At 35.9% G+C, this 27,135-nt stretch overlaps 1 protein-coding gene across 2 annotated transcripts in view; it reads left to right on the top strand.

Annotated features, from left to right (window-relative positions):
• Positions 1–27,135, top strand: part of DYNC2H1 (dynein cytoplasmic 2 heavy chain 1) — a 182,683-nt gene that overhangs the window by 103,561 nt on the left and 51,987 nt on the right. For both annotated transcript variants that reach the window (XM_074916428.1, XM_074916437.1), the window contains 6 exons: positions 3,144–3,269; positions 6,138–6,248; positions 8,113–8,268; positions 10,845–10,920; positions 13,017–13,228; positions 14,960–15,064. In XM_074916428.1, coding sequence (XP_074772529.1) covers positions 3,144–3,269; positions 6,138–6,248; positions 8,113–8,268; positions 10,845–10,920; positions 13,017–13,228; positions 14,960–15,064 — 786 coding nt within the window. The remainder of the gene's footprint in view (positions 1–3,143; positions 3,270–6,137; positions 6,249–8,112; positions 8,269–10,844; positions 10,921–13,016; positions 13,229–14,959; positions 15,065–27,135) is intronic.

Genomic DNA, 27,135 nt, shown 5'->3' with positions numbered 1-27,135 from the left:
CCCTCCTTTTCCCCAAAGCTGCTTCCTAAGCAGACCTCAGCCTAGGAGGTTGGACTGCTGCATGGGGAATTCCATCCCAGGTGTAGGACTTCACATTTGCCTTGTTGAACTTCATGAACTGCCAACCTGTTTCTCCAGCCTGTAGAGGTCCATCTGAGTAGCAACCCTGCCTTCCAGCATACTGGTTGCTCACCTTTCCCCCCACCCCCTTTGGTGTTATCCATTAGCTTGCTGAGAGTGCATCCGTTCACATAAACTGGGTCACTGATGAAGACATTAAACAATATTTGTCCTAGTACTGATCTCTGAGGGATACCACTAGTTATTTGCTACCAGCTGGACTCTGCACCACTGAATCTGTACCACTGAGCCTAGCACTCCACCCAATTTTCTATCTTATTTGTCACTTCTCCAGCCTGTACTTCTCCAGTTTGGTGATAAGGAGGATATGGGAGACTCTGTCAAAAGCCTCACTAAAGTCAAGGTATACAACATTCACTGGCACCCCCTTGTCCACAGTGGCAGCCACTTCAACATAGAAAGGAAGGAGGTTGGTCAGGCATGAGTTTACATTGATAAATCTATATTGGCTGCTCCTTATTACCTGTGTGTTCTTCATGTGTTTAGAAATGGCTTCTAAGAGGACTTGCTCCATAACCTTCCCAGAGACTGAGTGCAAGCTGACCAACCAGTAATTACCTAGATCTTTCACCTCCTTCCCTTTCTTGAGGATAAATATGACATTTTCCTTTTTCATCAGCAAAAACTTCAGATCAACATGGCCTTTGAAGATGAGAAAGGAGTGACATTAGCTGCCCTCCCAGCACTCTTGGATGCATCCCATTTCATCCTGTGGACTTTTTTATTTCTAAATCTCTCTGTATTTAGTATGGGTGTTGTTTCGCTCCTGCTTGTAGGTTTGGGAGACCTGAGAGGCCTGAGAATAAGCCTCAGCAGTGAAACCTCACACTAAAAGGGCATTGAGTGCCTCAACCTTTTCTGTATGCCTTGTCACTGTGTGCCCTGTCTCACTGAGCAATGGTCTTGCAACTCTCCTTGGCCTTCCTTGCTGACTGGAACCTTACAGAACTCAACAAATAAATTTGAAGTCCTTCCTCTGGGAAAGAAGAAACCCTTGCAATAATGCAGGCGATGGATTGATTGACTGGGGAGGGCCTTTGTAGATGACAAGCTGGACATGAGACAGCACTGTGCCCTGCCAGCAGAACAGTCTTGGTGATGACCTAATAACAGCCTTTCAATACCTACAAGAAGGTCACTGAGAAAATGGACCCAGACTCTTTGCAGTCAGGCATGGTGGAAAGAAGCAATGGGCATAAATGGTAACAAGATAAGGTTATGACTGGATGTAAGGAGAATCTTTTTTACCATGAGAAAAATCTAACAGAATTCCTGGCATAGTCTCCATTCTTGGAGGTTCCTGAGAGTCCACTAGACAAAGCCCTCAGCTCCTGGTCTGATCTTTCATAGCTGGCCCTATTTTGAGGAAGATGTTGAACTAGAGACATTCCAGGATCCATTTCAACTCAAATTATTCTGTAATACAAGTGGCTTCCTAATATTCCTAATACACAGTACCAATATGCTTTGTACCTTTCTGTAAAACATTATTTCTATCATTTGAAAGATTCAGAGGAGGGGGGTTGTTATCTATCTGATCACTGGTTAGCATAGAAATGGAAAATGTCAAGTTCAATGTTACTTTTAAATAGTCCTTGAAATTGTTCCTTTCCTGGAATGTGCAGTGATGTAATATATTTTTTCCATCAAATTGTAAAGATTTAGATCATACTGCCATCTTATCTAGCTGTGAATGTTTCAGAATGCATATTTCTTACGCTGCCACATGGCTTTTTGTGTTTATCTCTAAATATCGTTTACATGTTGGACTTTAAAGTGTAATACTGTATGGTATTTGATTAAGGAGTGGTACTAAAAGCTGAATCATCTGAAAGTTGTCCTGATAATGAGAATATTGTTATTATTTTTTCCTGCACTTTCCAATGCAATTTCAATCGAACATAGAAAATCAGATTTTTCTTCTCTGTTTAATTATTTCTCATATGGGATAAAGAATAGACCACTAGATTTGTGTAGTGTACTACTATATGGTCTGGTGACTTTCAGTTATCTTCTTTTGGATATTTTAAATAATTTGAATCTTATACTCAGTTTTATTTAGGCTGAGGATATCTGTATCATATAAAAATAAGGCCCCAAGTTTCTTTGACTCAGTACAGTTTTAGGATAAAAAGACAGGATGGATTTCCTTCTAAGGTATATTTGATAAAGTTATAATAATCACAGTAGTTCCATTTTGCTATAGCAGTAATGCCAAGGTAAGACTTTTCAGATTAGCTAAGACCACTTTATTTTCAGATTGTTTGGTGTGGGGTTATTCTAATTTGCTTCCAATTAGATACTAAGGGAGAACTAAGGTTAGACTATCTAGAGATAATCTAGCATCAGTTGTTGCAGTAATTGTGTCACAGAACAAGTTTTTTCTGTATTTTCAATTTTCACTAATTCATCTGAAAATTCAGTTTTGTATCTTTGCATTTCCATTTGAAGATCCAAATTTATTTTAGCAGCAATATGGTAGTATAAAAAATGAAGAAAATACTGTTTGTTAAGCTATTCATATTTCCCAGTAGGAAATACTGCAGCCTTAGTTTTTCACTCATCTTAATATGAAATTGAGTGTTTCTCTTCAAAGAAAGTACTTCTAACTTACAGTCAAAAGAAAAACTGTTCTCGTTTATCTCTTGTTTTTATTGTATCAGCAGTTTTGCAGTAATACAATTTAATCACTGATATTTAAATTTACTTTTTGAGTTCCCAGGGAATGCCATCCCTGTCACCAAGTGATCCATTTTTTTCCCATTAAAAAACTTCATCTTCTCATGTTTTTCTTAAGAAACTCTGGTTAGATAGGTTGAAAAGAAAAACTACATTTTCCTTACTCTTTTCCTTACTTTAGTAGCCTATCACATTAGAGGAAATTCTGGTTATCTTTAACACACCTTTTTTACATATGCACGCTAACTTGGAAACATAATTTTGTATTTAGCTGTTAAATGAGGTATGATAAATTCCTGATACAACTGTGTCTGTCATTTCAGATTGCAATGGGCCAAGGCCAAGCTGACCTGGCTATTCAAACTTTAAAAGAATGTGCACGCAATGGAGAATGGCTGTGTTTAAAGAACCTGCATCTTGTTACATCTTGGCTTCCTGTATTGGAAAAGGTGAGGGTAACTAGATAAGAATGTATTGGAAGCCAGACAAAATTAATATGCAACGTTTCTGAAGCATTTCAGGCATTTCCATGGTGATGTTTAAAATTGCAACAATTTAAAAGTAAACCTTCGCAGTTTTCTCAATCATGAATAAAGTGAAATGCTCCAGATCTAAACAGCTCCTTCCTTTGTGGGAGCCCTTTAATTTTCTTACAATATATAGTATTTCTGCCACAATGAGTGAACAAATGCTCCTGTTAAAACTTTTGGTACTTTATGGGATACTGCCCATGTTTTCTGAACTCTGAATCTATGTATGCTTAAATTTTATTTTTGTTTTTTCAGTCCTAGGACTTTGTTTTTAGTAGTTCTTTTTGTGAAGTGTAGCTTGTCTAAGTCACTAATTTTTCCTAATTTGAAATTGAAATATTTAATGTTTTATAGAAACATACTCTTACAGTAAGTAAAATCATTAACTGTATCTAAATAAAAGTGACTTCACATGTATATCACTGTGAAATCCACAAAACAAATTAACTCAAAAAAAGAAAGGTGGGGAATTCCTATCAACAGATACTACAATCTTAATTTTCCAGTTTCTAATGATTGTCCATAAAGTGTATTCCATGCACACAATCTTAGAGTCTATCTTCTGTCTAGTACTGACCATGTGGCATGCATTTAATGTTCTTATAATCCATTTTGAAAAAAATGGAAAGACAAAGCAAGATAGCACTGATGTGTGTCATCTAGACTGAATATGATAGTGAACAGTAAGGAAGTGTTTGTAAGCCTCTTACTAATAAAATTTCAGATCTTGTAAGTATTAAAATACGGATATGTATCAGAAGTTTCTTTCCACAATAACGTAATACTGAAAGTGTTAAATGTTTGAATTGGCCCATCCCCTTGACAGTTTTGCATACCATTAGCAGTCTGTCTTCCATAACGTTGTCATAGACAAGCTGATGAAATATGGACCTGATTGTACCAGTGAGGTGGATTGAAAACTGGTCTAACTGCATGGCTCAAAGGGTTATTGCCAGTGGCAAGAAATCCAGCGGGAAACCAGTCATCAGTGGTGTGCTCCAGGTGTTGATGCTGTGGCCAACATTGTTTAACATCTTAATGACATGAACAATGGGACAGAGTGCATCCTTGGCAAGTACAGCTACTGGGAGAAATGATTGATACAACAGATGAGTGTGTTTTCATTCAGAAGGACCTTGATAGGCTGGAGAAGTAGACTGACAGAACCTTGTGAAGTTCAGCAAAGGGAAATGCCAAGTGCTTCTTATAAGAAGAAATAACTCCAGGCACTCAGACAGTCTGGGGGCTAAGTGGCTGGAAGCAGTTTGGCAGAAAAGACCTGGGAGTCCTGGTGGGTGAGAAACTGTCAGCCAGCAACATGCCCTTGTGACAAAGAAGGCCACTGGCCTCCTGGGCTGCTTTAGGCAGAGCATTGCCAGCCAGGCAATGGAGATGTTCCTTCTGCTCTGGTCAGCCCTGGTGTGACGCATCTGGAGTGCTGTGTCCAGTGCTGGGCTCCCCAGTACAGGAGAGGCGTGGGCATACTTGAGCCAGGCCAGTAAAGGGCCACAAAGGTGATGAAGGCACTGAAGCATGTGTCATACAAAGGAGAGACTGAGAGAATTGAGACTGTTCAGCCTGGGGAAGAGAAGCCTCAGGAGGAATCTTAGTTAGTGTGTATTGGCTGATGGGAAGGGGTAAAGGAAACAGAGCCAGGCTCTTCTCAGTGGTGTCCCATGACAGGACAAGAGGACATGGGCACAAACTGAAATACAGGAAATGCTGTTTAAACAGAAGACAACATTTTTTCACTGTGAGGATGATCAAATACTGGAACTGGTTGCCCAGAGAGACTGTGGAGTTTCCATCCTTGAGATACTGAAAGCTTGACTGGATACAGTTCTGGGCAACCTGCTGTCTGCTTTGAGCATTGGGTTGGATTAGGGAGTCTCCAGAGGTTCCTTCCAACCTCAGCAATTCTGTGATTTTAGTTACCAGGTATAGTTGTCATTTTGCCTAAAGAATAGAACAATTAGTGGGTTGAAATATTTTTTTTTCTTTATAAAACATTAAAAGCAAAATGATTATTATTATGTTTTAGAGATTATAAAAATAAATGGATTATGAGAAAATCTGTTAAGAGGTTTTTGAGCTAGGTTTCTTCAAAAACACATACACAAAACTGTTGACATTGTTCTCAAACTGTCAAACAACTTTCATCTCTTCAGTGGAAAATATGTCTGTTTCAGATGCACATAAAGCATCATCAATATGTTTTCATACATTCGGTAATTATATATTTTTTTGTGAAGCCTTTATATTTGAAATAGCATTTGACAGTATTTATTTTTAGAAATCCATTTTCCTATCTTCAAGTTTCTATGAATCATGATACATGATGCATACAACAAACACTTGAAGAAAAATAAATTAATATATATAGTTATTGAAAGTCATTGAGATTTGTTGTTGATATACAGCCTGTTGATATACATTTTAAGTCTTCATCTTTTGAGATGTAGCCTTCTGGTGTGTTTTTACTTAAAGGAAGTAAAGAACTGTCATATATTTTTATGCTCTGAATTTACGATCTGGGGAGGAAGGTGCAAATATTTTGACACAGCTAGAATGAACTTCAAACTCAAGCACAGCTAGTGTATAGAATGTGGGGAGACAACAGATCTTGAACTATAGTCTTTTAAATTACTTTATTTGTAAAAACAATTAAAGAATTTTCAGACAAGCCTAATTTTCTAATTTAGAATATTATAATTTTAAAAATTGTATTTTGTATATTAAAAAAAAACCTAAACCCAAAACCTTCAATATATAACATCTCTTTAATAGGAACTGAATACATTACAGCCTCAACCAAACTTTCGCCTTTGGCTTACTACTGAAGTTCATCCAAAATTTACTCCAATTTTGCTTCAATCAAGTCTGAAAATAACTTATGAAGTAAGACCTGTTTGGAAAGCTTTTATTATATGTTTACTATGAATGAACTTGGATGTATAGTAAACTCTATGTTTAGATAGTGTGGACTATTTACATAATGGAGTTTGCCTTGTATTTCAATTAGATGTAAAACAAAAAATGCTATGAATTTACCTTGAAAGATTTTTGATGATCATTTGTAATGTATATGTGGAAATTTGCAGAAGCTGTGCTTTAAAGAGAAGGTTTGTAAAATGTCTTTCAGATATTTTTTCCAATTGAAAGTCTGAACTAAAAATAAATTTACCTGAGGCATTTGTTCTGGTTTTTGCTCCAAATTCTTTTATGCATTTAATCAGTGTTTCTTAAAAGCAAGACCCTACACAGGTGCTGGAATTCCTCCTTCTTGATGAATGTCCTCATCTGAAGATCACAGAATCACACTTCCTCTTCCTTAATTTTCTTTTTGGCCCCATGACTTTATATTGACTGGACCCTTTCAACAAAAATGGCTCTCCTCCCATACAGCAGAATATACAGTTAAAGTCCTTTACTAAAAATTGAGAGGTTTGCTTTCACAATAGCTCAACCTAAGGAATAATTGGCATCATGCTCCTCCAACTTGTTGGAAAGCGCTGTAATCATTAATGCACTATGCATTAATGCCCATTATGGAAATGATGCATAGGGGTGCTACTAACTCCTCCATTGCTTGTGGAGTGTTAAGATTTTGCCTACAGCTAAACCAAGAAGCTCTGACCTTTTAGAGTCCAATGTTGCTGACTTTCAAGAAGCCAAAATTGTTACAATATTATGTTGACTTCAGGTATTTTTAAACTTCTGGGGTAACTTCTTGCTTATATTGAGGTCTTCAAGGTTACAGAAACTACAGGACTGTCTAGGATTGCCACATTTATTTTCCTCTAGCTTCTTGAATTTACTGAACCCACTGTCTTTGGAATAATTGGAACCGCACTGATGCAGTGTTCTAAATCCTGCTGTTATCTTTTAATTTGTTGTAAATATTTTGTTACCATGAAAGGGCACTGATAGCCAATGACTTGGCTAATAATATTTGATTATTGTATGATTGTGGTATGTTCTCTAACTGTTACCATTCAAGAGGTAAATATTTAAAAAAAAACCCAGTTGACTGGTATTTTGCAATTATTTGCAACAAGTCTGCATGTGCAACTATGGTAATCTTATGGAAACAATAACAACATTGTTTTTCAAAAGAAAGAAAGAACATTCTTATAAATATGAAAAGGTGATTTCAATCTCTTTAAAATTTATGTTTGCCTTCACACTTGAAAATAATTTGAAAATGGCAGGGTATCTAATCATTTTACTTTTAAGCACTGTAATATTTGTTATTATGTGTACTTTAACTGCAGTGATTTCTACTGGTGTGAACAATACCTACCACTAAATCAGACAACTAGCATTTTATCATGCATATATATCTGTATGAAGCTAAAAGAGTGTAGTGATGCCATGAAGCAAGTTGGCTCTGATCACAGAAATGATAATTGATAGTTGAGCTTGAAAAATCAGAAGAAAGGTTCTTGTTGAAAAAAATGTATTTACTTTTATGCTCATATATTCTGATAGAGTACTATTCTTTCACTAAGTTCTTTTACTGTAGTTCAGTCCTCCTGTTGGTTGGATCTGGTTACAATTTCCTTCAGTATGTTTAAGTTGTTTTCAGTATAAGATCATTGTGTTGTTAGGCCATTTATTATGAGCATATTTTTCCTTGTTAAATTTTGTTTTATTAAGTACTGTAATCTCATTAAATTATAAATCATGTTAGAATTTAAGAAAACTGTACATAAAATTATCAGGTTTTCTGTCTAGAGCAGTGTTTTTCCTTCCAATGCAGGCACCTCCAGGCCTCAAAAAGAATCTCTTGCGAACCTATGAATCTTGGACTCCAGAGCAAATTAATAAAGAGGGAAATCTGACTCGAGCGCATTCTCTCTTTTGTTTAGCATGGTTTCATGCTGTATGCCAAGAAAGAAGAAATTATATTCCTCAGGTAATTATTTATTTTGCTATTTTTATTCTTTTAAATGCCCTTTTTATTAGCTTTTATACTTGGGAGTGTTTTTTGTCAGAGATGAGAAAATATTGAATCCTTCTGGTGCCAGCCTTCATTATTGTCTCTGAATTCATTGCAAAATAAGATCTTGGTAGCCTAAATTCCTGTCACTCTGAAAATTGCTACTGCCTGCGTGGGGTTAATTTGTGATTTATGTACTAACTGATACTGATGCAGGAGTGAGATCCCATGGAAAAAATTCCGTGAATCCTGTTTGCTTGGGATGGGTAAAAGTGTTTTTAAAATATACATGATTTAATGGAAGACATTTGTTATGGTATTGATTGAGTTCAAGTTAATTTTATCTCTTAGTGGCTAGAATAGTGCTGTGCTTTGGATTCAGTATGGGATTTGGTATGAGAAGAATGTTGATAATACAGTGATGTTTTCAGTTGTTGCTAAGAGATCAAGGACTTTCCAACTCCCCGTATCTTGCTCATGTGCAGGTGTACAAGAAGCTGGGAGGGAGCATGGCCAGAGGACCAGACCCAAATTGGCCAGTGAAATATTCCATATCATGTAACGTCATGCTCAGTATAAAAATGAGGGTCAGCTGGGAAAGAGGGGGCGCTCTCTCACTTCTGGGATTGTAGTTTCAAGATCTTGGTTTTTTTTGTGATTTCTGGCTGGGAGTGGGCTAAGTATCAGCTGGCAGGTGGTGAGCAATTGCATTGTTCATTACCCATTTGTACTTTCTATAGTTTTATTGTATTTCATTTATTGAACTGTTTTTATCTCAACCTACAAATCTCCCTTTACCATCCAATTAGTACCCCATTCCCTGTGCAGGGGATGGTGAGTGAGCGATTGTGTGGTGTTTGGCTGCTGGCCAGGTTTAAACCACAACAATGAGAAAGAGAAATTTTGGTGGGAAGGAGGAGATGACATTGTCTACTCTTTCTGCACACAAACCCTGTTCAAGGAGAAGGAAGAACAAGGGAATTAACTAATTTCTTGTGCGGATTATGATGGGTTTCAGAGCCTGTGATGTGTTTTTTCCTTAGATAAGTTTTTGTCAAAGCAAACATTTCTTTCTGGCTGCAATGCTTAAATTAAACAGAACCACCACCACCCACCCCCAACCAACAAACTGTTTTATATCTTGTTTGTTTTATTTAGACTAGGGGTAAAATTAACCTGTCATCTGAAAGATTTTGTCTGTCAGAGCCTGGAGTGTTTGAGAGCTTTTTGCTGGCTTTGAATTTGTGATTTATAAGGTTGTTTGCCTCTTGCAGTAACAGACTTTGAATATAGCGTTCAAGAAGTAGAATAGGTGAAAATATTTAAAGTACTAATCTGACACATGAACTCTTATTTGCCTTTGTTCAAATTCATGGTTGTTTACCACTAGCATTCCAAGTCACACAAGATAGAATTTTACTTCTCCTTAATTCCACTGGAACCATGTTTGTCTCATGCAGACTTAGTAATGGGTTTTATTTTGCTTATGATTACCAGTTTCTAACATCGCTGGACTGCAATCAATCCCAGCTAGAAGCTCTTGTATTTTATAATCAATTTCAGGTTGGTTTGGGTCCATGTGCCTATCTGACAAAAAATACATGAACACTGTTTAGACACTGCAGCATCTTTCCAGTTTATGTCCTCCAGAATGACTGTCTGATACTTTTATTGTGATCTGTGGAGCAGCTGCAGTCTTGAGCTAAGACTATCCATCTTACTGGATATGTACATGTTATCTGACATATTTGCACGTTTCTTATCGTGAGTCATATGCACACTGTTCCTATGATATGATCCATATGCAAAGGTACAGTCATTAGAAGATACAGCAATCAGAGATACCTTTGAGATCTGGATTTCCTAAGTTCTGTATCATATATCAATTTTTATTTATACTTATGCATTTACATTGAAAGCCTTTTGTGAGAATTACATACACATTACACATTAATGCTATATAAAGAAGAATGCCACCAAGAACAGAAAGGAGGTACAAACTGAGAATGATCAAAATATGCATATGGCAGTCAGCATTTTCCCCATAATGGTAGCAGTAATTGCTTTTCTGATTATGATTTTTTAAGTTTGTAGAGAAGTGACATGAATTAAGGAGTAAGATGATGAAAGCATAATGTACACTGTGACTGAAGAACTGGACCTATTTATGAAAATCCAAAGGAAACTGAAATACAAAAAACCCCCTCAGAAATAACATCATAATTCAATGTGTGATCTAGTCACAGATGTCAGCAAGTTTTAGTTGAAGTAAATACTGTTAGGAGATAAGATAATCTTAAATTTACATTCCTCATACTCAATGTATTCTAGTTTATATAAATATGTAAAATCAAATGCACTGGTAGAGCTGGGTTTTTTTATACTACCTCCACTGAATGTTTCCAAAGGTGTATGTTAGAGGACATAGGTTGTCTCTGTTTTCATTCAGTCCTAGATATTATACAGTATTCAGTAACCACATAATATTTCATTTTACTTCATGATCATCATTGTGTGACTAATTAAATTCTTTGGCTTTTTTTTAATGATAGGGTTGGACCAAGTTTTATGAATTTTCTTTATCTGATCTCCGTGCTGGTTTTGACATTATTGATAGACTCTTCGAGGGTAAGTCACTTCTTAAGGAAAGATTTCTTACCTCTGTAGAATAAACCTTCTAAATGCCTCTCATTTAAAAATTTTAGAATATTAAAAACTTTCATAGTAATTTTTATAAATTTGTTACTTTGCAAGATTGTTTTGTTTGGAGTTTGGAGTGGGAGCATTCTGTTTAAAGGCTGCTTTGCAGGTATTTAAATTTTGCATTTGAATCTTCATTGGAACATTTTCACAAATATAAACACGTGACCAAATTAGGTAACTACTTCAGTATGGGAAGTAGTGTGACTCTGAATCAGTTGTGCTTAGTCTTATTAGGCTTTTCTGGATGTAGATCCAAAGGGTATATCTGTATTAGTAAACTGATAAGGGCTGAGGCTCAAAACTATTCCATGATCAGGTTTATTTTTCCCCATATTTAGCTTATGCAGGATGGCATTCTCATAGGCAGCGACAAGGCATGGTTTGTCAGATATCAGAGCCTGGAGAAACTTTCCAATAAGCAGCAGATGGGAGGTTACCTTATTTTAGGGCAAAAGAGAGTAGCTGTATGGATGCAAGCCACCTTGTGCCATCTGAACCTGAGTTCAGACAGGACCTATCCTGTTTTACCTTTACTAGAGATGTTGCATGAGGAGCTTTTTTCTTTCTACAACACTCAGATAAGAGTGGAGATGCTGCAAGGCTCATCTCCAGTAAGCAAAGAAAAACACAGGGTGAATTGTAATTCCATTTTTGGGAGGTTACGTAAACCAATATTTCTAGTGCCAAGAACTATTCAGCTCAGGTTCTTGAGTCCAGAAGAATATATAGGAAATACAGGAGTGCCTGGAGATGAAGTCTTCTGTCTCTACTCCTTACCAGTGTGAGCTCCCCCATATATTGAATGGAATATGAGTTGAGTATGAGTGAATTCTTCATATTGAAACTCACTGTTAGTGCCCACTTCATTGTTCTGTTAAGTACCACAGTATTTTCTTAATATTAGTTAGTATTAAAAGTATTTTTTCAAGTATTTGCATTTTATATACTTTCAAAGTAAAATTAGGATCTGATATTTAGAGATAATTTATGATCATTGACTTAAATGAGATTTATGGAGGATTAGTACTTCTGGAATTGACCTTAGTTACACAGACTTAAAACAACAGTAATATAAAGAGTTTTTAACTATCAGTGATAATCATTAATCTAAACAGTAGCTACTGCTGTGAAGATAACTTTACTTACGAAGGAATGATTGACATATTTGGGAACAACAGTTACCACCAATAAACCCCCCCTTAAAGTTATTGTTGCTTCCTTTTCTCAAGGGGCTTTAAGAAGTACCTTTCTGATCAAGGTACCTTCTACCTGCACATGAAAGCTATAGGGTGTAAGTCGATCATTGTCCCATGTAGTTATTTTGGACAACTGTGATAGAAGGGAGGAAAAATAGCTTTGAACTTGTGGGATATAGCTAAGCTAGAGTAATATAATTGCAACATCAGTCTGGCCAGGAAACTAATAGTAACATGCTTTATGTATTTTATGTGATATGCTGTCTGATTTATAATGATTTACAAAGAACCTATCCTGGACCTTTGTGTTTGAAAGATAACATTGCCAGTAATGTTGTCTATTTTGAGCACGATCTAGTTTTGGTTCAATCAATCACTTTATTTTATGAGATCAGATGGTACTGCAATACAAAATAGTGTATAAAATTTTGGAACAAAGGAAATTATTTTTAATCATGACAAAGGAGTACATAATTAAAATTGTAATAGCATCATTTCTGAAATGCATATATTCAGTTGATTTCTCTGCAACAAAAAGCACTTCAAGATGTAAGTAATATTTCTAATAGCTCATTTTGAAACACAGTAAGTGTTCATTTTCATTTAAATAAAAATATTTACAAAGTCATTGTAGTTTCTGCAACTTTTATTATTTGGTAATATAGAAGAAAAACAATTAGAAATTAATTATTTGATGTGTTTGTATTTTTTTATTTCACTGAAGAATTTTCACTGCACTGTCTTGCAGTGACAAGAAGAAATGGTTATAATGCAATGTTGTCCACTGATACAAAATATTAATACAAAATACTAATTAATTTATAGGTTCCAAAGATTTTCAGTGGGAATTCGTGCATGGCTTGTTTGAAAATGCAATTTATGGAGGCCGTGTAGATAATTACTTCGATATGAGGGTTCTTCGGTCCTACTTGGAGCAACTTTTCAATTCACGAATCATTGGCAGTTTAAATGCTAGAGGCAAGAAGATGACTAGTTTCCCATATTCCATCTCTTTACCAAATTCCTGCAGTATTTTGGTAGGTATACATCTTCTATCACCTAATACAGAAACTAAAATAAGTTATTTTAAAGAATTATTCTTGGATATATTTCCACAAAGAAAACCAGAGTTATGATCCAAAAGATACCTCCATTTATTTAAGACTTAAGTTGTCAGAACTATTCTGCTAGTCTGTTCAGTCTCTTTTTTTATATCTTATTGGACTATGGTGCAGAGCAGAATAACTATGAAGGACTGAGTAGAAGAAATTGGGTCAATTTATGATAAAGAAGGATATTATTACATTTTTATATAACTTAGTATATTGACATAATAGCACTTTTGTACAGACTGCTAAACATTCTTAGAACTTATGGATGAAATAGGGAAATCTAAATATATCTTCTTATTTACAAAATATATCAACATTCTGACATAATCTTCTAACAAGCTGTGGAGGGTATATGATATTTTATTTGCAGATAAATATGGATACTGTTTGTCCTTTAGCATTCCTTTAGTGTAAATGAGAGGGAGTTCAAAAGAGTCTAAAGAACTGATCTCTCCCTATCTTTCACATACTATTGTAGTTGTTACTAAGATTCATTTGCATTTTAATATAGGACTCCATACTAGGCCTCTAATATGAGCTGATGTAAATGGAATTATGCCAGTTAAAATAAATCTTTCTGGCATTCTCTACCTGGATTCTGACTGTTTAGGTTTGTGGTTTATTTTATTTTTTTATGTTAAATATGACAGTTATTCTCTATAGATGTGCTGAGTTAATGTCATAAAGAGGGAAGGAATAAACAAACCAGGCTGGTCTCTATTGTTGTAAATAATATTGTCAAACTGACGAACCTTTCTTCTTGCCTGCACTGCATTTAATGTCTCTCAGTTTCTTATAATTGTATGAATATTTATGTGAGAGTTTATATTTTTCTGCAAGTAACTTTCATTGGTAGAACACTAATAATAAGGCTGTTTGATTACTTAAGTTAATTGGAATAATATCTCTTACTAAATAGTGTTCCTTCGATGTTTGGTGTAGAGGTCTGCTACTGTTATATCTAAAATGAGATTCCCTGTCAAAGTAAATCACGCACACATAGGACATGCTCCTGCAAGCAAAGGACAAAACACAAATGATATAACACAACAGGGTGCAGCCTGACTTTCAGATAGTAAATATTTTTGCTTTTAAAGCCACAATGAAAGAGACATCCAGCGCCATTCGTCTACTTGAGTCTGCAAGGCCTTTCTGTTTTGTGCAAGAGCAGCATCACTGGTGACTATTACACTATAACTGCTATTGATGCTATTCTGCATCTCAAATGATCATGTAAATCTATTTTTACCTAAGAAATTTCACTTTCTTTGAGTGATATCTTCGCAGATTTAAAAAGGAGTGCTCTTCATGGTATATATATATATTATGCTCTATTATTCAAATTCTAAATGCCGAAATATTTTTTTTTGGTCAATAATCTTACTTTTAAATTTTCAATAGAAATATTGTAAGTAATTTTCAGATAGTCTTAGCATATTTTCTTTTCAGTTGATATCATCACTCTAATTGGAATTGAAGCTTTTTGCTCTTTTAGAGTTAAAAAATTTATAAATAAGATTGCCATATATATCATGTGTTAAATACCTATTTTAACATTGTGTTATGCAGTGCGCTTAATGAAATTATTTTCAGTATAATTTCATGAGCTGAACAAAATGTTCCCTCAGTTATCTTTATTGTTTTCTTCTAATGCAGGATTATCGTAATATTATTGAAAGCCTTCCAGAAGATGATAAACCTGACTTTTTTGGCCTACCTGCTAATATTGCTCGTTCATCACAACGTATGATGAGTTCCCAGGTAAAGTTACATTTCTCGTTGACCTCTGAATCTCTTCTGCATCCAATATAAGCTAGAGAACCCAACCACCTGTTCATAAATGTAAATTTCCATAGGAAAGTCAGAGTAAATGAAGAGATTTAGAGATGTTGTCTTTTATCTGTAGAATACTTTAATATAATAACAATTATCTTTAATTACCAAGGTATTCATTTAGAGCTTAAATAAACAAAGAGTTATTGAGAAAGTTTACAGTAGTATAATTAAGTTTATGTTGAAGAGTATCCCCATATGTAAGTAGTTTAACTTGTTCTATTTATACTGTTAATCTAACTGCCATCAACGGGATCATTCTTAACAGCTGCTCTTCACTGCACATTAAGATTTTAGTTTTGGTCACCAAATTCTAATACAATAGTTTGACAGATAGAATATGGGTAACATTTTATGCTTTCTCTGAAAGAGAAATTCTGAAGAATTCTCCCAGTAGTTAGAATTCTATCTTTACTATTAGAAGTATGAAATTTTGAAAAAAAGTGTTGTTCTTGCAGGATAATAGCATATAACTACTTAGGCATGTTGTAATAACATTCTCAAAATAATGCAAAGTAAGTTCTAGGCTTTTTGTAGGTCTTAGTTTAAAAATTCACTAATTTTAAATATTTCCATTATTGCTTTAGCTGTAAGATATGGCAGATGGCTATATCATAGTCAAGAGTTCTCAGCTATCTTTTAATTGCAGTCTAGTCCAGATTTGAATATATGTTTAATGCGAGAATGCAGTTATCTTAGTGCAGGAATAATAGGCAATGATCAAAGATTTTTCATCTATTTAATTTAGAGTTGTATGTAGAAGCCTCAGCTTGGGTAAGTGACCTGGGTCACCCATTGTGCTGGCTACTATTAATGGCACAGCTGCAGCAGCTATTCTTCTCACCCTTTGTGGAGACAGAAAAAAATGAGTCTCTTTTTCGTTCTCCTCATAACTTCTATCTTGACAGTCTAAGAAGGGAAAAGACAGAGTGATTTGAACTCTGGATATCTTCATCATCAATACATTGCTTGGTTTGTTGGACAAAGCTTTTAATTGCTAATATTTTACCACTTCCCTTAGGTGTCAATTCAGTTGCCTAAAAATTTGTATCTTGTATCATCTGGAGATACCCTAGTGTATTTAAGATATCTACTAGGAACTGCCAGATATTACACAGGACGCAAGTGAATACTTCTTGTTGGGCCAACAACTGGAAGTCAGGGGCAAAATGACACTGGAAGCTAGTGTTTAAGCAACTGATTCCCACTGCTTGTCTACCCTGATGCATGGATCTGGAGGTCCTGTGTCATATCTGCCTATCCTTTTGGATAACATACAGAGTCTCAAATGGCATTGTGTAACAACTGATTTGAATCATCAAGGCCTAGAGTCTAGGGAGGAGTTTGACTAAGAAGTGGCCATACCTCAGCCTGAGTTGAAAATCAGTGATGCTCGTAGGCTGGTGAAAGTCCACCTTTTGTTTATTCAGGTTTGCTGGACATTCTAATATATTTTAGCTCAAATGGGGAGAAAGTTTAGGACTTTGAGGCAAATTTTAAATTCTTTATTCTATTTTTTTTTCATTGCTTTTTAGTTAAGTCAGGGGGAGAGCACATGATTGCTGTATAAGTGCAGTTAAGCAGTATATATATATATATTTAGTGATTAGCATAGTTTATTTGACTGGTGAATTAATTGTGTAAGATAACATGAAAGTTGATTGATTTGGGAATCTTATATCAGAACTGTGAAATGAACTGGTCTGTGTATGAGTGGTCTCTTTAATTTTCTGCACAGCCCTAGCATGGTGTCTCATATAAAGACAAGTTATAGCAAAAAAAAAAAAAAATCATAGAATTATAGAATACCAGGTTGGACAGGACCTCAGGGATCATCGTGTCCAACCTTTCTTGGCAAAATCATTAGAAGTTCCCTATAATTGGAATTCTCTATAATTTCAAGACTTAGAATTACATTTTTTTTTAAAGTATGTAATTATTTGCTCATACTCACCTACAAAGGGCTCCATGCAGAAATCTCTTGTTGGTATAAGACCCCTGATCTGTTAATGAAAAAATAAAAATTGCGTTTGAGTTTTACATTCGTTGAATATCAAATATAGGACTGGTAAATTGTTTATTTGTTCACTTAAATTCATAGCTGCATTGTCAAATTATTTGTTTTATTATTAGCACATGAAACTATAAAGCTATATAAAGACAAATCATTAGGATGAGGGTGCAGTGAGGGTGCATAGGGTAATACACTGAGCTCAAGAACTTTATTACAAAGACAAAAAATGTACGAAGACTCAATGTAGCTGGGGTTTTTTTTTTTAAATCTTAAAATCTTTTACATAAACATCAACTTTAAACACTTTTGTTTCTGTCAGATACACTGCAGACTGCTGATTATTTTGTTTCAGCTATGCTTATATAATTTAAGAGCTGAAGTTGTTGAAAATGCTAGTATTTGAAAATAAGTCCTTAGTTAGCCTCCACAAAGTCAGAATAGATTCAGAGTTCCTGTGAAGGGAAATAGGTAATGAACACATTTACATGCAGACTCACTCTGCTGAACTCATGTGTCATAGCATTGATTATAATCTATAAACTATGGATTATAATCTTGAAAATATGACACTTATAGTTAGAATTCTGTGACATGCTTCTTTGTTGTATGAGAGATTTTCTCCCAGTAATAGTTTGTGGTACTTCCTTAAGTCTTCAGCAATTTAAGTAACAGAAATGGGAGATTTTTCTTAAATTTTTTTTCTATCTAACTATGAATCCTACTCCTATTCCATTTCTGACTGTTTGTCAGATATTTTAGGTCCATAGGTGATCTCATGGTTCATGATCTGAAATTGAATGTTTGCCTTCTAACCAAGTCTGTTTCTTATAAATCCATTACCAAGCTAAAGCAGGGAAAAGCTGAATGAATAAATTGCTACTAGCTCAGTCACCATGTCACTAGCACTAGAAAAGTGAAATTTAATGCCGTGTCCACTAGTTCACTGATTCTGTGCTAAGTATGTCATATATTCTCTTGTAATTTATGTCTACTATCCCATATAGTCTCTTATCTACTACCTGTTATCATTTCTCCTTCTGTATTTTTACTAAAGTCTTCTTCCTTATGCAGAGATGCACAGAATTGTATCATCTACACGACTAAACTCAGGATTAGGGAAAGTAGGTTTTTTTGAAACATGCATACTTTGAAGTTACTTGTTTTAAACCAACTGACAGCAATTTCAACTTCAGTCGTATGTTTAGGCTCAGAGATTTAAAATAATCATGCAGATATACATTGATTTTAAGTAAATTGTAATTAGCAGTCTTTAAGCAGTTAAAAGTCTTTTAAAATAAGCACTAAAACAGATAACACTATGATCTATTAACCTTGAAGTTAAACTAATGTAATTGTATTCCAAGAAATCTGATTTCACTTTATGAAATCGATGAAGTCATTTCACTGCACAGGATGGATAATAGAATATTAGGTAAAAGAAATGTAGATTTTATATAGACTTCCTATGAATATTATTTATTTTTCATGTATAGGAATGATAGTTTGTATTGGTGCAGCAACACACTGCTGTAGCAGAAATTTCCTGCAGGACAGTGCAGCATTTTGCAGTCATGCAGAGATCTCTTCTGTAACCTAGTGTATTGCTAATGTTTAAGTAAACCTAAAACACAACTAAAAAGAAATGGACTTCTTTAAGTAACCTTGCAAATATTGATTATATTCACAGCTTTTCTTTTTTCTAGCAGAGAATTTCAATTCTAATTTAAGAGCTGAATATCACTAGCTGTATTATTTTAGTATTGGTAATTACTAATTGAATTGATAGAAATTATGTCATGATGTTCTGTAGTGTAGTTCAGAGAGTATTAATTCTGCATGTATACTGGTAAGAGCCATTTTGGTTTTAGGAAAATATTCGACTTAAATAGACGTGGTCTTTTCAGCAATATGACTTACATCTCTTTCTGGATTTTGTCCTTTTCTGCTTTATGTAAGTAGAGCTAGGAAAATTTTTAGAGGCTGGATTTCTAGAGTTCACTGTGGCTCTTCGGTTTTGCCTTACCTACTGTTACAACAAGCATTTGACACAACATCCCTTAGGTTGAATATGGTCATGATGAATCTCACATTTCTTGCTATGTACTCTCTGCAGAACAGTGCAGTTAAAATAGAAGTCAGCTGACAGTGCAGCTATTCTTCAGCCTTGCTTAGACTATAACTAGTAGCTATGTATGATCAGTTGACTGTTTAAACATTCTCCAATAATATAGTAAAGCATTTTGTGAAAAAAGCCATTCAGTATCTGCCAAATTATCCAAGACTCTTCAAATATGACTGCCAATCGTAATCAATATGGCTAGCATTTAGTTTCCTTAATGATATTTTCTATATAGAATACTGTGTATAGTAATTTTAATATGTTGCATCAGGAATTCATCATTCTTTTACACGTACAGATTCATAATGCTTCACAAAGACTTATCATATGAGACAGGTAAGTCTCAGTAAGGTTGAAGAATAGATTGTTTTCGATATTTTCATGGATGAATGAGTACACTTTCTTATACATATCGTGCAGGCATAAAGGATAGTTACAGCCTCTCTGTATACTAGTACAGCTTCTTGATCTTTCTGTGCCCACCATCTGAGGAATGGCAAGTGAAAGGCAAGCCTGTGGATTTGCAGTTCTCTTTTTAGGACCTCTTGGTCACCTCTTGGGGGTGATTGTATATGCATAATTGAAAATTACTTTTTAAAGTTCGTGGAGGACTCTCTCATGTGAATGGGACCCCATGCTGGAGCCGAGGAAGAGACTGAGGAGGAAGGAGTGGTAAAGATAACACAAAATGCACTCACCGCAACCCCCATTCCCCATCTCCTTGTGCTGCTTGGGGAGAGAAGGTAGAGAAGTGGAGAATGAAGTTGAACCTGGGAAGAAAGGAGGGACTGTGAGGAAGGTGTTTTAAGATTTGTTTTATTTCTCATTATCCTACTCTGATTTGATTGGTAGTAAATTAAATTAATTTCCCCAAGTCAAGTCTGTTTTGCCTGTGACAGTAATTGCTGAGTGATCTTCTTGACCTTATCTTGACCCATGAGCCTTTTGTTATATTTTCTCCTCAGCTGTCCAGCTGAGGAGGGGGAGTGATAGAACAGCTTTGGTGGGCACCTGACATCCAGCCAAGGTCAGTCCACCACAACTTCAAAATGCTTAAGGGCATCACAAATGTAAAATAGTCCTTTGAGCTTCAGATAGTTGAAGAGTCCACAGACTATAGCTTCTTACTAATTTTCGGTGAAATGCTATAAAATTATTTAATGGTATATTTTGTATACCAATTAAAAATGTTGAGCTGTGAATACTTATAACTTCAAATAAGTGGATTCCAATTCACTTCAACTTAAGTTGCTGGGAGTATTTCTCCTACATTTTGTCCTTTGTAATTTGTTTTGCTTTTGAACCAGTCCAGTGATATTCTGCAGTTCTGATGGTTCCGATTTTGCAACAAAATTACTTGCTTTAAGAACCCGTTTCTGACAAATTTTATAGTCTCACATATAATCCAAATCTGACTAGCATTTTCTGTGTCAGGGTGGAAGATACAAGGTAATTTAATTTTGCTAGATAACTTTCTCTCAAACCCAACTGCATGCTTGTCTTTTGCCTGTTTTGTCTCATAGTCAGTCATCAGAATCACTCTCACATCTCCCAGTTAGCAAGTCCATTATTTTTATTATCTGAAAGTAATTGCAGAAGGATGACCCCTGAGATACTCCTTTTTCTTTTGATCCTAGATATGTATCTTGGCTCTTCTGATAATAATTGATTCTGCTTTTCTTTCTCATCTAACTAATCTCAAAATATCTTTATGGAATCCATCTGGTATTCATTTTGGCAACATAAAGAGTCAAACAATTCCTGTAACTTAAATATGCTTCTTTGTATTGTTAACAAGAGAACTGACTTGCTGTTTGACATATTTAAAGGAACGTCTTTCCCATCATGTTATACTCTAGGTGCTTTCTTCCAACCTTTGGCCCCTCCATTTCTCTTTGGACTTTGGTCATCACTGCCTGACAAACCTAGTTTAAAGCTCTGCTTGCTAGTAGTAAGCCTGTTAGCAGATATTCTTGTCATATTGATTCTGTCTGGCCCTAGCTGTCAATCTCTCCAAACAAGGTTTCACAGCCATAATAGCCAAAGTTATGTCTGTAACATCTGCAACCAAGTATTGTGACCTGGTTACATGATCACATGCATCCATTCCTGTCCCATTCCATTCACTATCAGAAACAGTGAGAACACACCTGGGCTCCCATGTCTGTGGTAACCAGCCACTTCCTCTGAATAGTACTGGTTCTGATCCATGAGTTGGGCTCAGGTAGCCCACATGCCTCCGTGATAGAACTTTTTCCTCTTTACCTGTTTATACTCATTCTGCAGGTGGAGAAGAAGCCTTTTCCCTCTTGTTGGAAGTCACAAACTTCCCCTTTTATTTACCGGTATGGACATACTCTTTTGGATAGTCACTACAAGATGGCAGATAAACTGACGCAGAAATATTTTCTATACTAAGGATGATATTCATCTAACAAAGCTTTATTTTTCTTGGTTAGTTGCCTAATCTGATGTTTGTCTAGGCTTCCTGTATGTTACAGTCCATCTCCAAAGAATAACACATTCCTATCTGCCATAGAATCAATTATGTAGACCTGTGAAATCCTGTTTCCTTCACTAATACTACTATCTTCAGTTAGTGTTTTACTATTTCTTAAAATGCGTCCTGTGTTAATACCAAATATTTTCTTTAGATGTTATTCTTCAGCACATTTCCTACAAGTCGATGGTATTTTTAAAATAGATTTTTTTGTAAAAAAAGTGTATCTTTGAAATGCACAGAGAGGTTCTGTCAGATTTGTGGTTCAACTTTTAGAGTATATTTTGTTATAATCCTACTAGAAAAGACTTATGATGTATTTATTGATTCAAGCCACTTCAAATTCCCCTGATCAATACTGGAACAATTTCATGTGAGTTTGTTTTTCTGTTAAATGTCTAGGTACTGTGATAGAAAAATATGATAAGCCCAAATCAAAGCCAGCTGAAGTTAAAAAAAGAAGCCCCAGTGTAATTCATCCCATCTAACTTGAATCATATGAATATTAGTCACCTCATCTTAACTAGTTTTCCATTTTTTTTGTTACTAAAGAAAGAGAAGCAGCTACAGGGAATAATTAGTGCCATTCTTAGATAGGCATCTAAAATAAAGGGGTGAATCACGTTTTGGAAGTATCTATTTCTTTCCATTGAACTTTGAATCAAACTCTGTAATGTCAACAGCATTTCTAAAAATTGTATAATGAACATTTTAAGAGATGAAAGAAAACTGCCATAACTACCAGGGTTGTTGGTTATGCAGAAATGGGAGGGTCTCTCTTCTACTGGAAGAAGTTAAAATGAATGCATGAGAAACAGGAGGAAAGCTATGCACACCAATATAAGGTGACATGAAAGGGTTGGAAACCTGGTTAGAATATTCTTAGATCACATATAGAAATGCTGGTTAGAAGGGACATCTGGAGATTATATGTAGTCCAAGCTCCTTTTCTAAGTGGAGCTTATTGCCAACTGTCTGTTGCTTTGTCTGTGTGCACTGTGTGTTATCATCCAAGTTGTTCATGGAGAAATTGAATGGTGTGAGCCCCAGGATCAAGGGCCCTTCAGTGTTTTCCTTCTCACTAGGTGTCATCCCGATGTCCAGTCTTTGATCACTACCATTTGACTCCAGCTATACAGCCACTTTTCCACCCAGCCCATACTTTGAGATCATGCTTCAAGTCCATACTTCCTCATCTTCCAAAATAGGAATGCAATCAAAGATGATGTCAAAAGCCTTATTAGCAGTATCCCCACCTCTTCCCTCATTCATATAGTCATTTTATCACAGAAGTCAATCAGTTTGGTCAAGCATTGTTTGCTCTTGGCAAAGCCATGTTAGCTTTTCCAATTGCCTTCTTTTTCCCTCTAGTGTTTGGAAGTGGATTCCATGCTGATGCGTTCCATGATCTGTCCAGGGACAGAGATTAGCTGGAATAGTCTGTCATTCCATGAATCCTCCATCCATTTATTAAGGCAGGCATAATGTTACCCTTAACAGCAGTAAGGATTTTCTCTGATTGCCCTGATTTTTCATATACAGTACAGAGCAGCCTTGCCATCACACTGGCCAGCAGCCATGGGTGAATCTCATCTGGATTTTATCGATTTGAGTAAAATTATTTAGGTTGGAAAAGACCATTAAGATCATTGAATCCAGCTGTAAACCTGACACTACCAAGCCTACCTCTAAACCATGTCCCCAAGCACCACATCTACACATCTTTTAAATACCTCCCTCCAGGAATGGTGACTCAAACACTTCCCTGGGCAGCCTGTTCCACTGCCTGACAACCCTTTCAATTAATATTTACTAATATCCAACCTAAACCTCCTCTGGCACAACTTGAGGCCGTTTCCTCTTGTCCTGTCACTTGTTACTTGGGAGAGGAGACTGACACTCACCTTGCTACAACCTCCTTTCAGGTAGCTGTAGAGAGTTATAAGGTCTCCCCTCAGCCTCCTTTTCTCCAGGTTAAACAATCCCAGCTCCCTCAGCCGCTCCTCAAAAGACTTGTGCTCTGGACCCTTCACCAACTTTGTTGCCCTTCTCTGGACACACTCCAGCCCCTCAATGTCTTGTAGTGAGGGACCCAAAGCTGAACACAGTATTAGAGGTGCGGCCTCACCAGTGCCTTCCCTAGTCCTGGTGGCCATACTATTTCTGATACAAGCCAGAATGCTGTTGGCCTTCCTGGCCACCTGGGCACACTGCAGGCTCATATTCAGCTGACTGTTGACCAACAACCCCAGGTCTTTTCAACTGGGCAGCTTTCCAGCCACTCTTCCCCAAACCTGTAGCACTGCATGGGATTGTTGAGACCCAGCTGGAGGACCCTGCACTGAGCCTCGTTGAACCTCATACAATTGGCCTTAGTCCATCAATCCAAACTGTCCAGATCCCTCTGTAATGCCTTCATTCCATCAAGCAGAACAACCCTTCTGCCCAGCTTGGTGTCATCTCCAATTTTACCAAGTGTGCACTTGATCCCCTTGTCCAGATCCCTGATAAAGATATTAAACGGAATTGGCCCCAATACTGAGCCCTGGGGAACACCACTTGTGACAAGTGGATTTAACTGCACGTTTAACTGTTCACGTTCTCTGAGTAGAGTGTTTCTCTGCCATTATTAGTTGCTCCTTTCCTTTCTAAACCATGCAGAGAGACCACTGAAAGCTTCAGGCTTTTATGAACCATCCCTCACTTATGTTCTTTTGCATTTCTCAAGTGCCCCATGTGTTCTTTGAACTTTTGCATATGTGTTGAAACCTGTCTCACAATGTTCCCTTCTAGTTTTATCTCTAGCAGGGCTTTGACTTTTCTACTTTCATCCTGAAGTGCCCAAGGAGTCTTTTATCTTCTTTCTCTGTCCTTGATTTACTTCCTATATGTTCCTCTTTTTGGTGTCTTTCAATACATCAAGAGACCCAAACAGTCTCTCTGCTTACCCAAACAGTCATTCTGAAACTCCTTTCTGCACAATAAGGTGATTTGTTCTGAAGCTCACTCAAAAATACTGCTTTATTCCCCTTTTTAGTCGTCTGAAAGTAATGATGCTGTCCACTATACTGTCTCCAATTTTCCCTCTCCCTTATGCTCATTTCTCAGGCAATTCTGCTAACAGTTCCCTGAATAAACCAATGCCTGCTTTCCTGAAGTCCAAAATCTTAACTCTGCAGTTTACCTCACCTATCCTCAACATACATATAAATATAAATAATAATTCTCACCTGCATTTGCAAATTTGTCTCTTAACCAGCACTTTAGAAATTTCCTTCAGTAATGCCATCATTAATAATACAGCTTTTTTGCATATATTTTGCCATATAAAGATATACACTTGTAAATAATGGTATTAGAAGGGCTTCTTTGACTGAAAGGTAACTCTTAATTTGAGTTAAAATTTTATAAGCTAGCAGATATCTCATGAATTTTATTCAAGCTTTTAAGGTATAATTCCCATGAAAAAATTGTTGATGCAGTTTTTGACATAGTATAAAGCTTGTGTGTTTTATTTCTCATAGTAAAAAATCTCATCTTGCAGATCACTGCTATAACTATCAATTTGGATGCGTACAGGACTAGAATACACATTGTTATAGAGAGTATTTAAAAGTGTGTAGCAATGACCATACTTATTTTCATGTACACATACCGTGACATTTCGTACTTGTCATGAATGGCAGCTGAATAATTTGAAAACTTAAGTATTTGTTCTAGCAGGTACTCAACATACAGAAATAATATTCACACATTACATCAGGATGACTTAAGTAAATTATGACAGGTAGACTTAGATTAGACATAAGGAAGAAATTATTTACTATGAGGTTGATGAGGCACTGGAACAGGTTACCCAGAGAAGCTGTGGCTGCCCCCTCCCTGGCAGTGTTCAAGGCCAGGTTGGACGGGGCTGTGAGCAACCTGGGCTAGTGGAAGGTGTCCCTGCCTATGGCAGGGGGTTTGGAACCAGATGATTTTTAAGGTTCCTTCCAACCCAAACCATTCTATGACTCTATGATATCTGAACAAAGTTAGGTTTACAAAATCAGGCAAAAAAGCATGATGTCTAACTGTATACTGCACAGAAATTATACTACCACTGATATCTCACAATACATTCTTTTTATTGATGTGATTGCTTAAAGAGAAACAACAACTTCTTGAATTAAGTTTGTTAGATGTCAAAAGGAATGACTCATCATACCTTAGTGTAGCTGCTAAATATAATACTCATTTAAAATAGTTGTTCTTCTGTCTGTGCTTGAAACTTATAAATTTTGTAGAAAAACCCGATTATATTTTTTATAGCTATTTTTTATTTTGTAATGAGTACTTGCTGAGTTAAAATTAATAGTAAACTAATAACGGAAAACAGCACAGGGCAATCTAGTAAGACAAACAAGGTAAGAAACAGGGTCAGGAAACATGAAGTATATTTTGCCTCATTAAGCATTGGTCTCACTGGCTTCAGTAAAACAGCATTTTATCATTAGGTTCTTTTTTTTTAACTTAGTTGCTGACCTGTATTTATTTTCAGTAAGTCACTGGCTGATTCTGTACCTCTTCCCACCATTCCTTGCATTTCTTGTTTACTTAGATTAAAACTGCTTTCTGTCTTCTTAAAACTGTAGTCAGATATATGATTGTAGTGTAGTTCCAGTACTGGTTTTTACCTTGTTAATGACAGCAATGTTAGAGACAGCCTGTGTAGGGGAGGGTGTACAAGGATGTCTAGAACTCTTAGATTGCTGGGTCATGTTTGAGATTATACATCAAGTCTCCACTGCTGCTATTACTGAAGTCAGCTAAAGAAAAGTTATGGTCCGTAGGTCTACCCGATATTACAGTCATACATTTGACTGCAGTGTTTCTACTGTTTATAGACTAGTGGGGCTGTGGTGTGTGGTTATTTCTCAAGGTGCAGTTGTAATATAATGATAGCTGTAGCTTCTTGTGTGTTCATCAACAGACTAGATTTCCTCTTTCAAAATCTAGCTCAGTAGGACTCTGAGTGCTGGTACCTTATTTTATATCTACTGCTCCTCCATAATTCTAATCATACCACGTAGAGTAACATGGATGTAATTATTGAAAAGCATGCATTTGAAATTATTCTTGAACGTGTCATGTTATTGCTGTAGATGTCAGGATGAACATAAATCTATTTTCTTAAAATAATTTTGCATTTATATAACCCTTGTATCAGCTGTGCAGAGCATATAATTACTGACATTTATTAAATGCATCCCACATCACAAATACATGACTAATAAGCTCTAGAAGAAATTGATGAGTAATGCCAAACTGTTTGTTATTACCCTGCAACTGAGCAATCTGAGTACTTATCAAGAATTTTTAAAATA

The sequence above is a fragment of the Athene noctua genome, chromosome 1 (assembly GCF_965140245.1).
Source record: "Athene noctua chromosome 1, bAthNoc1.hap1.1, whole genome shotgun sequence".
In the NCBI taxonomy this organism is placed as follows: Eukaryota; Metazoa; Chordata; class Aves; order Strigiformes; family Strigidae; genus Athene; species Athene noctua.
Note: the sequence above shows the minus strand (reverse complement) of the source record. Positions and strands in the feature narration are given on the sequence as shown.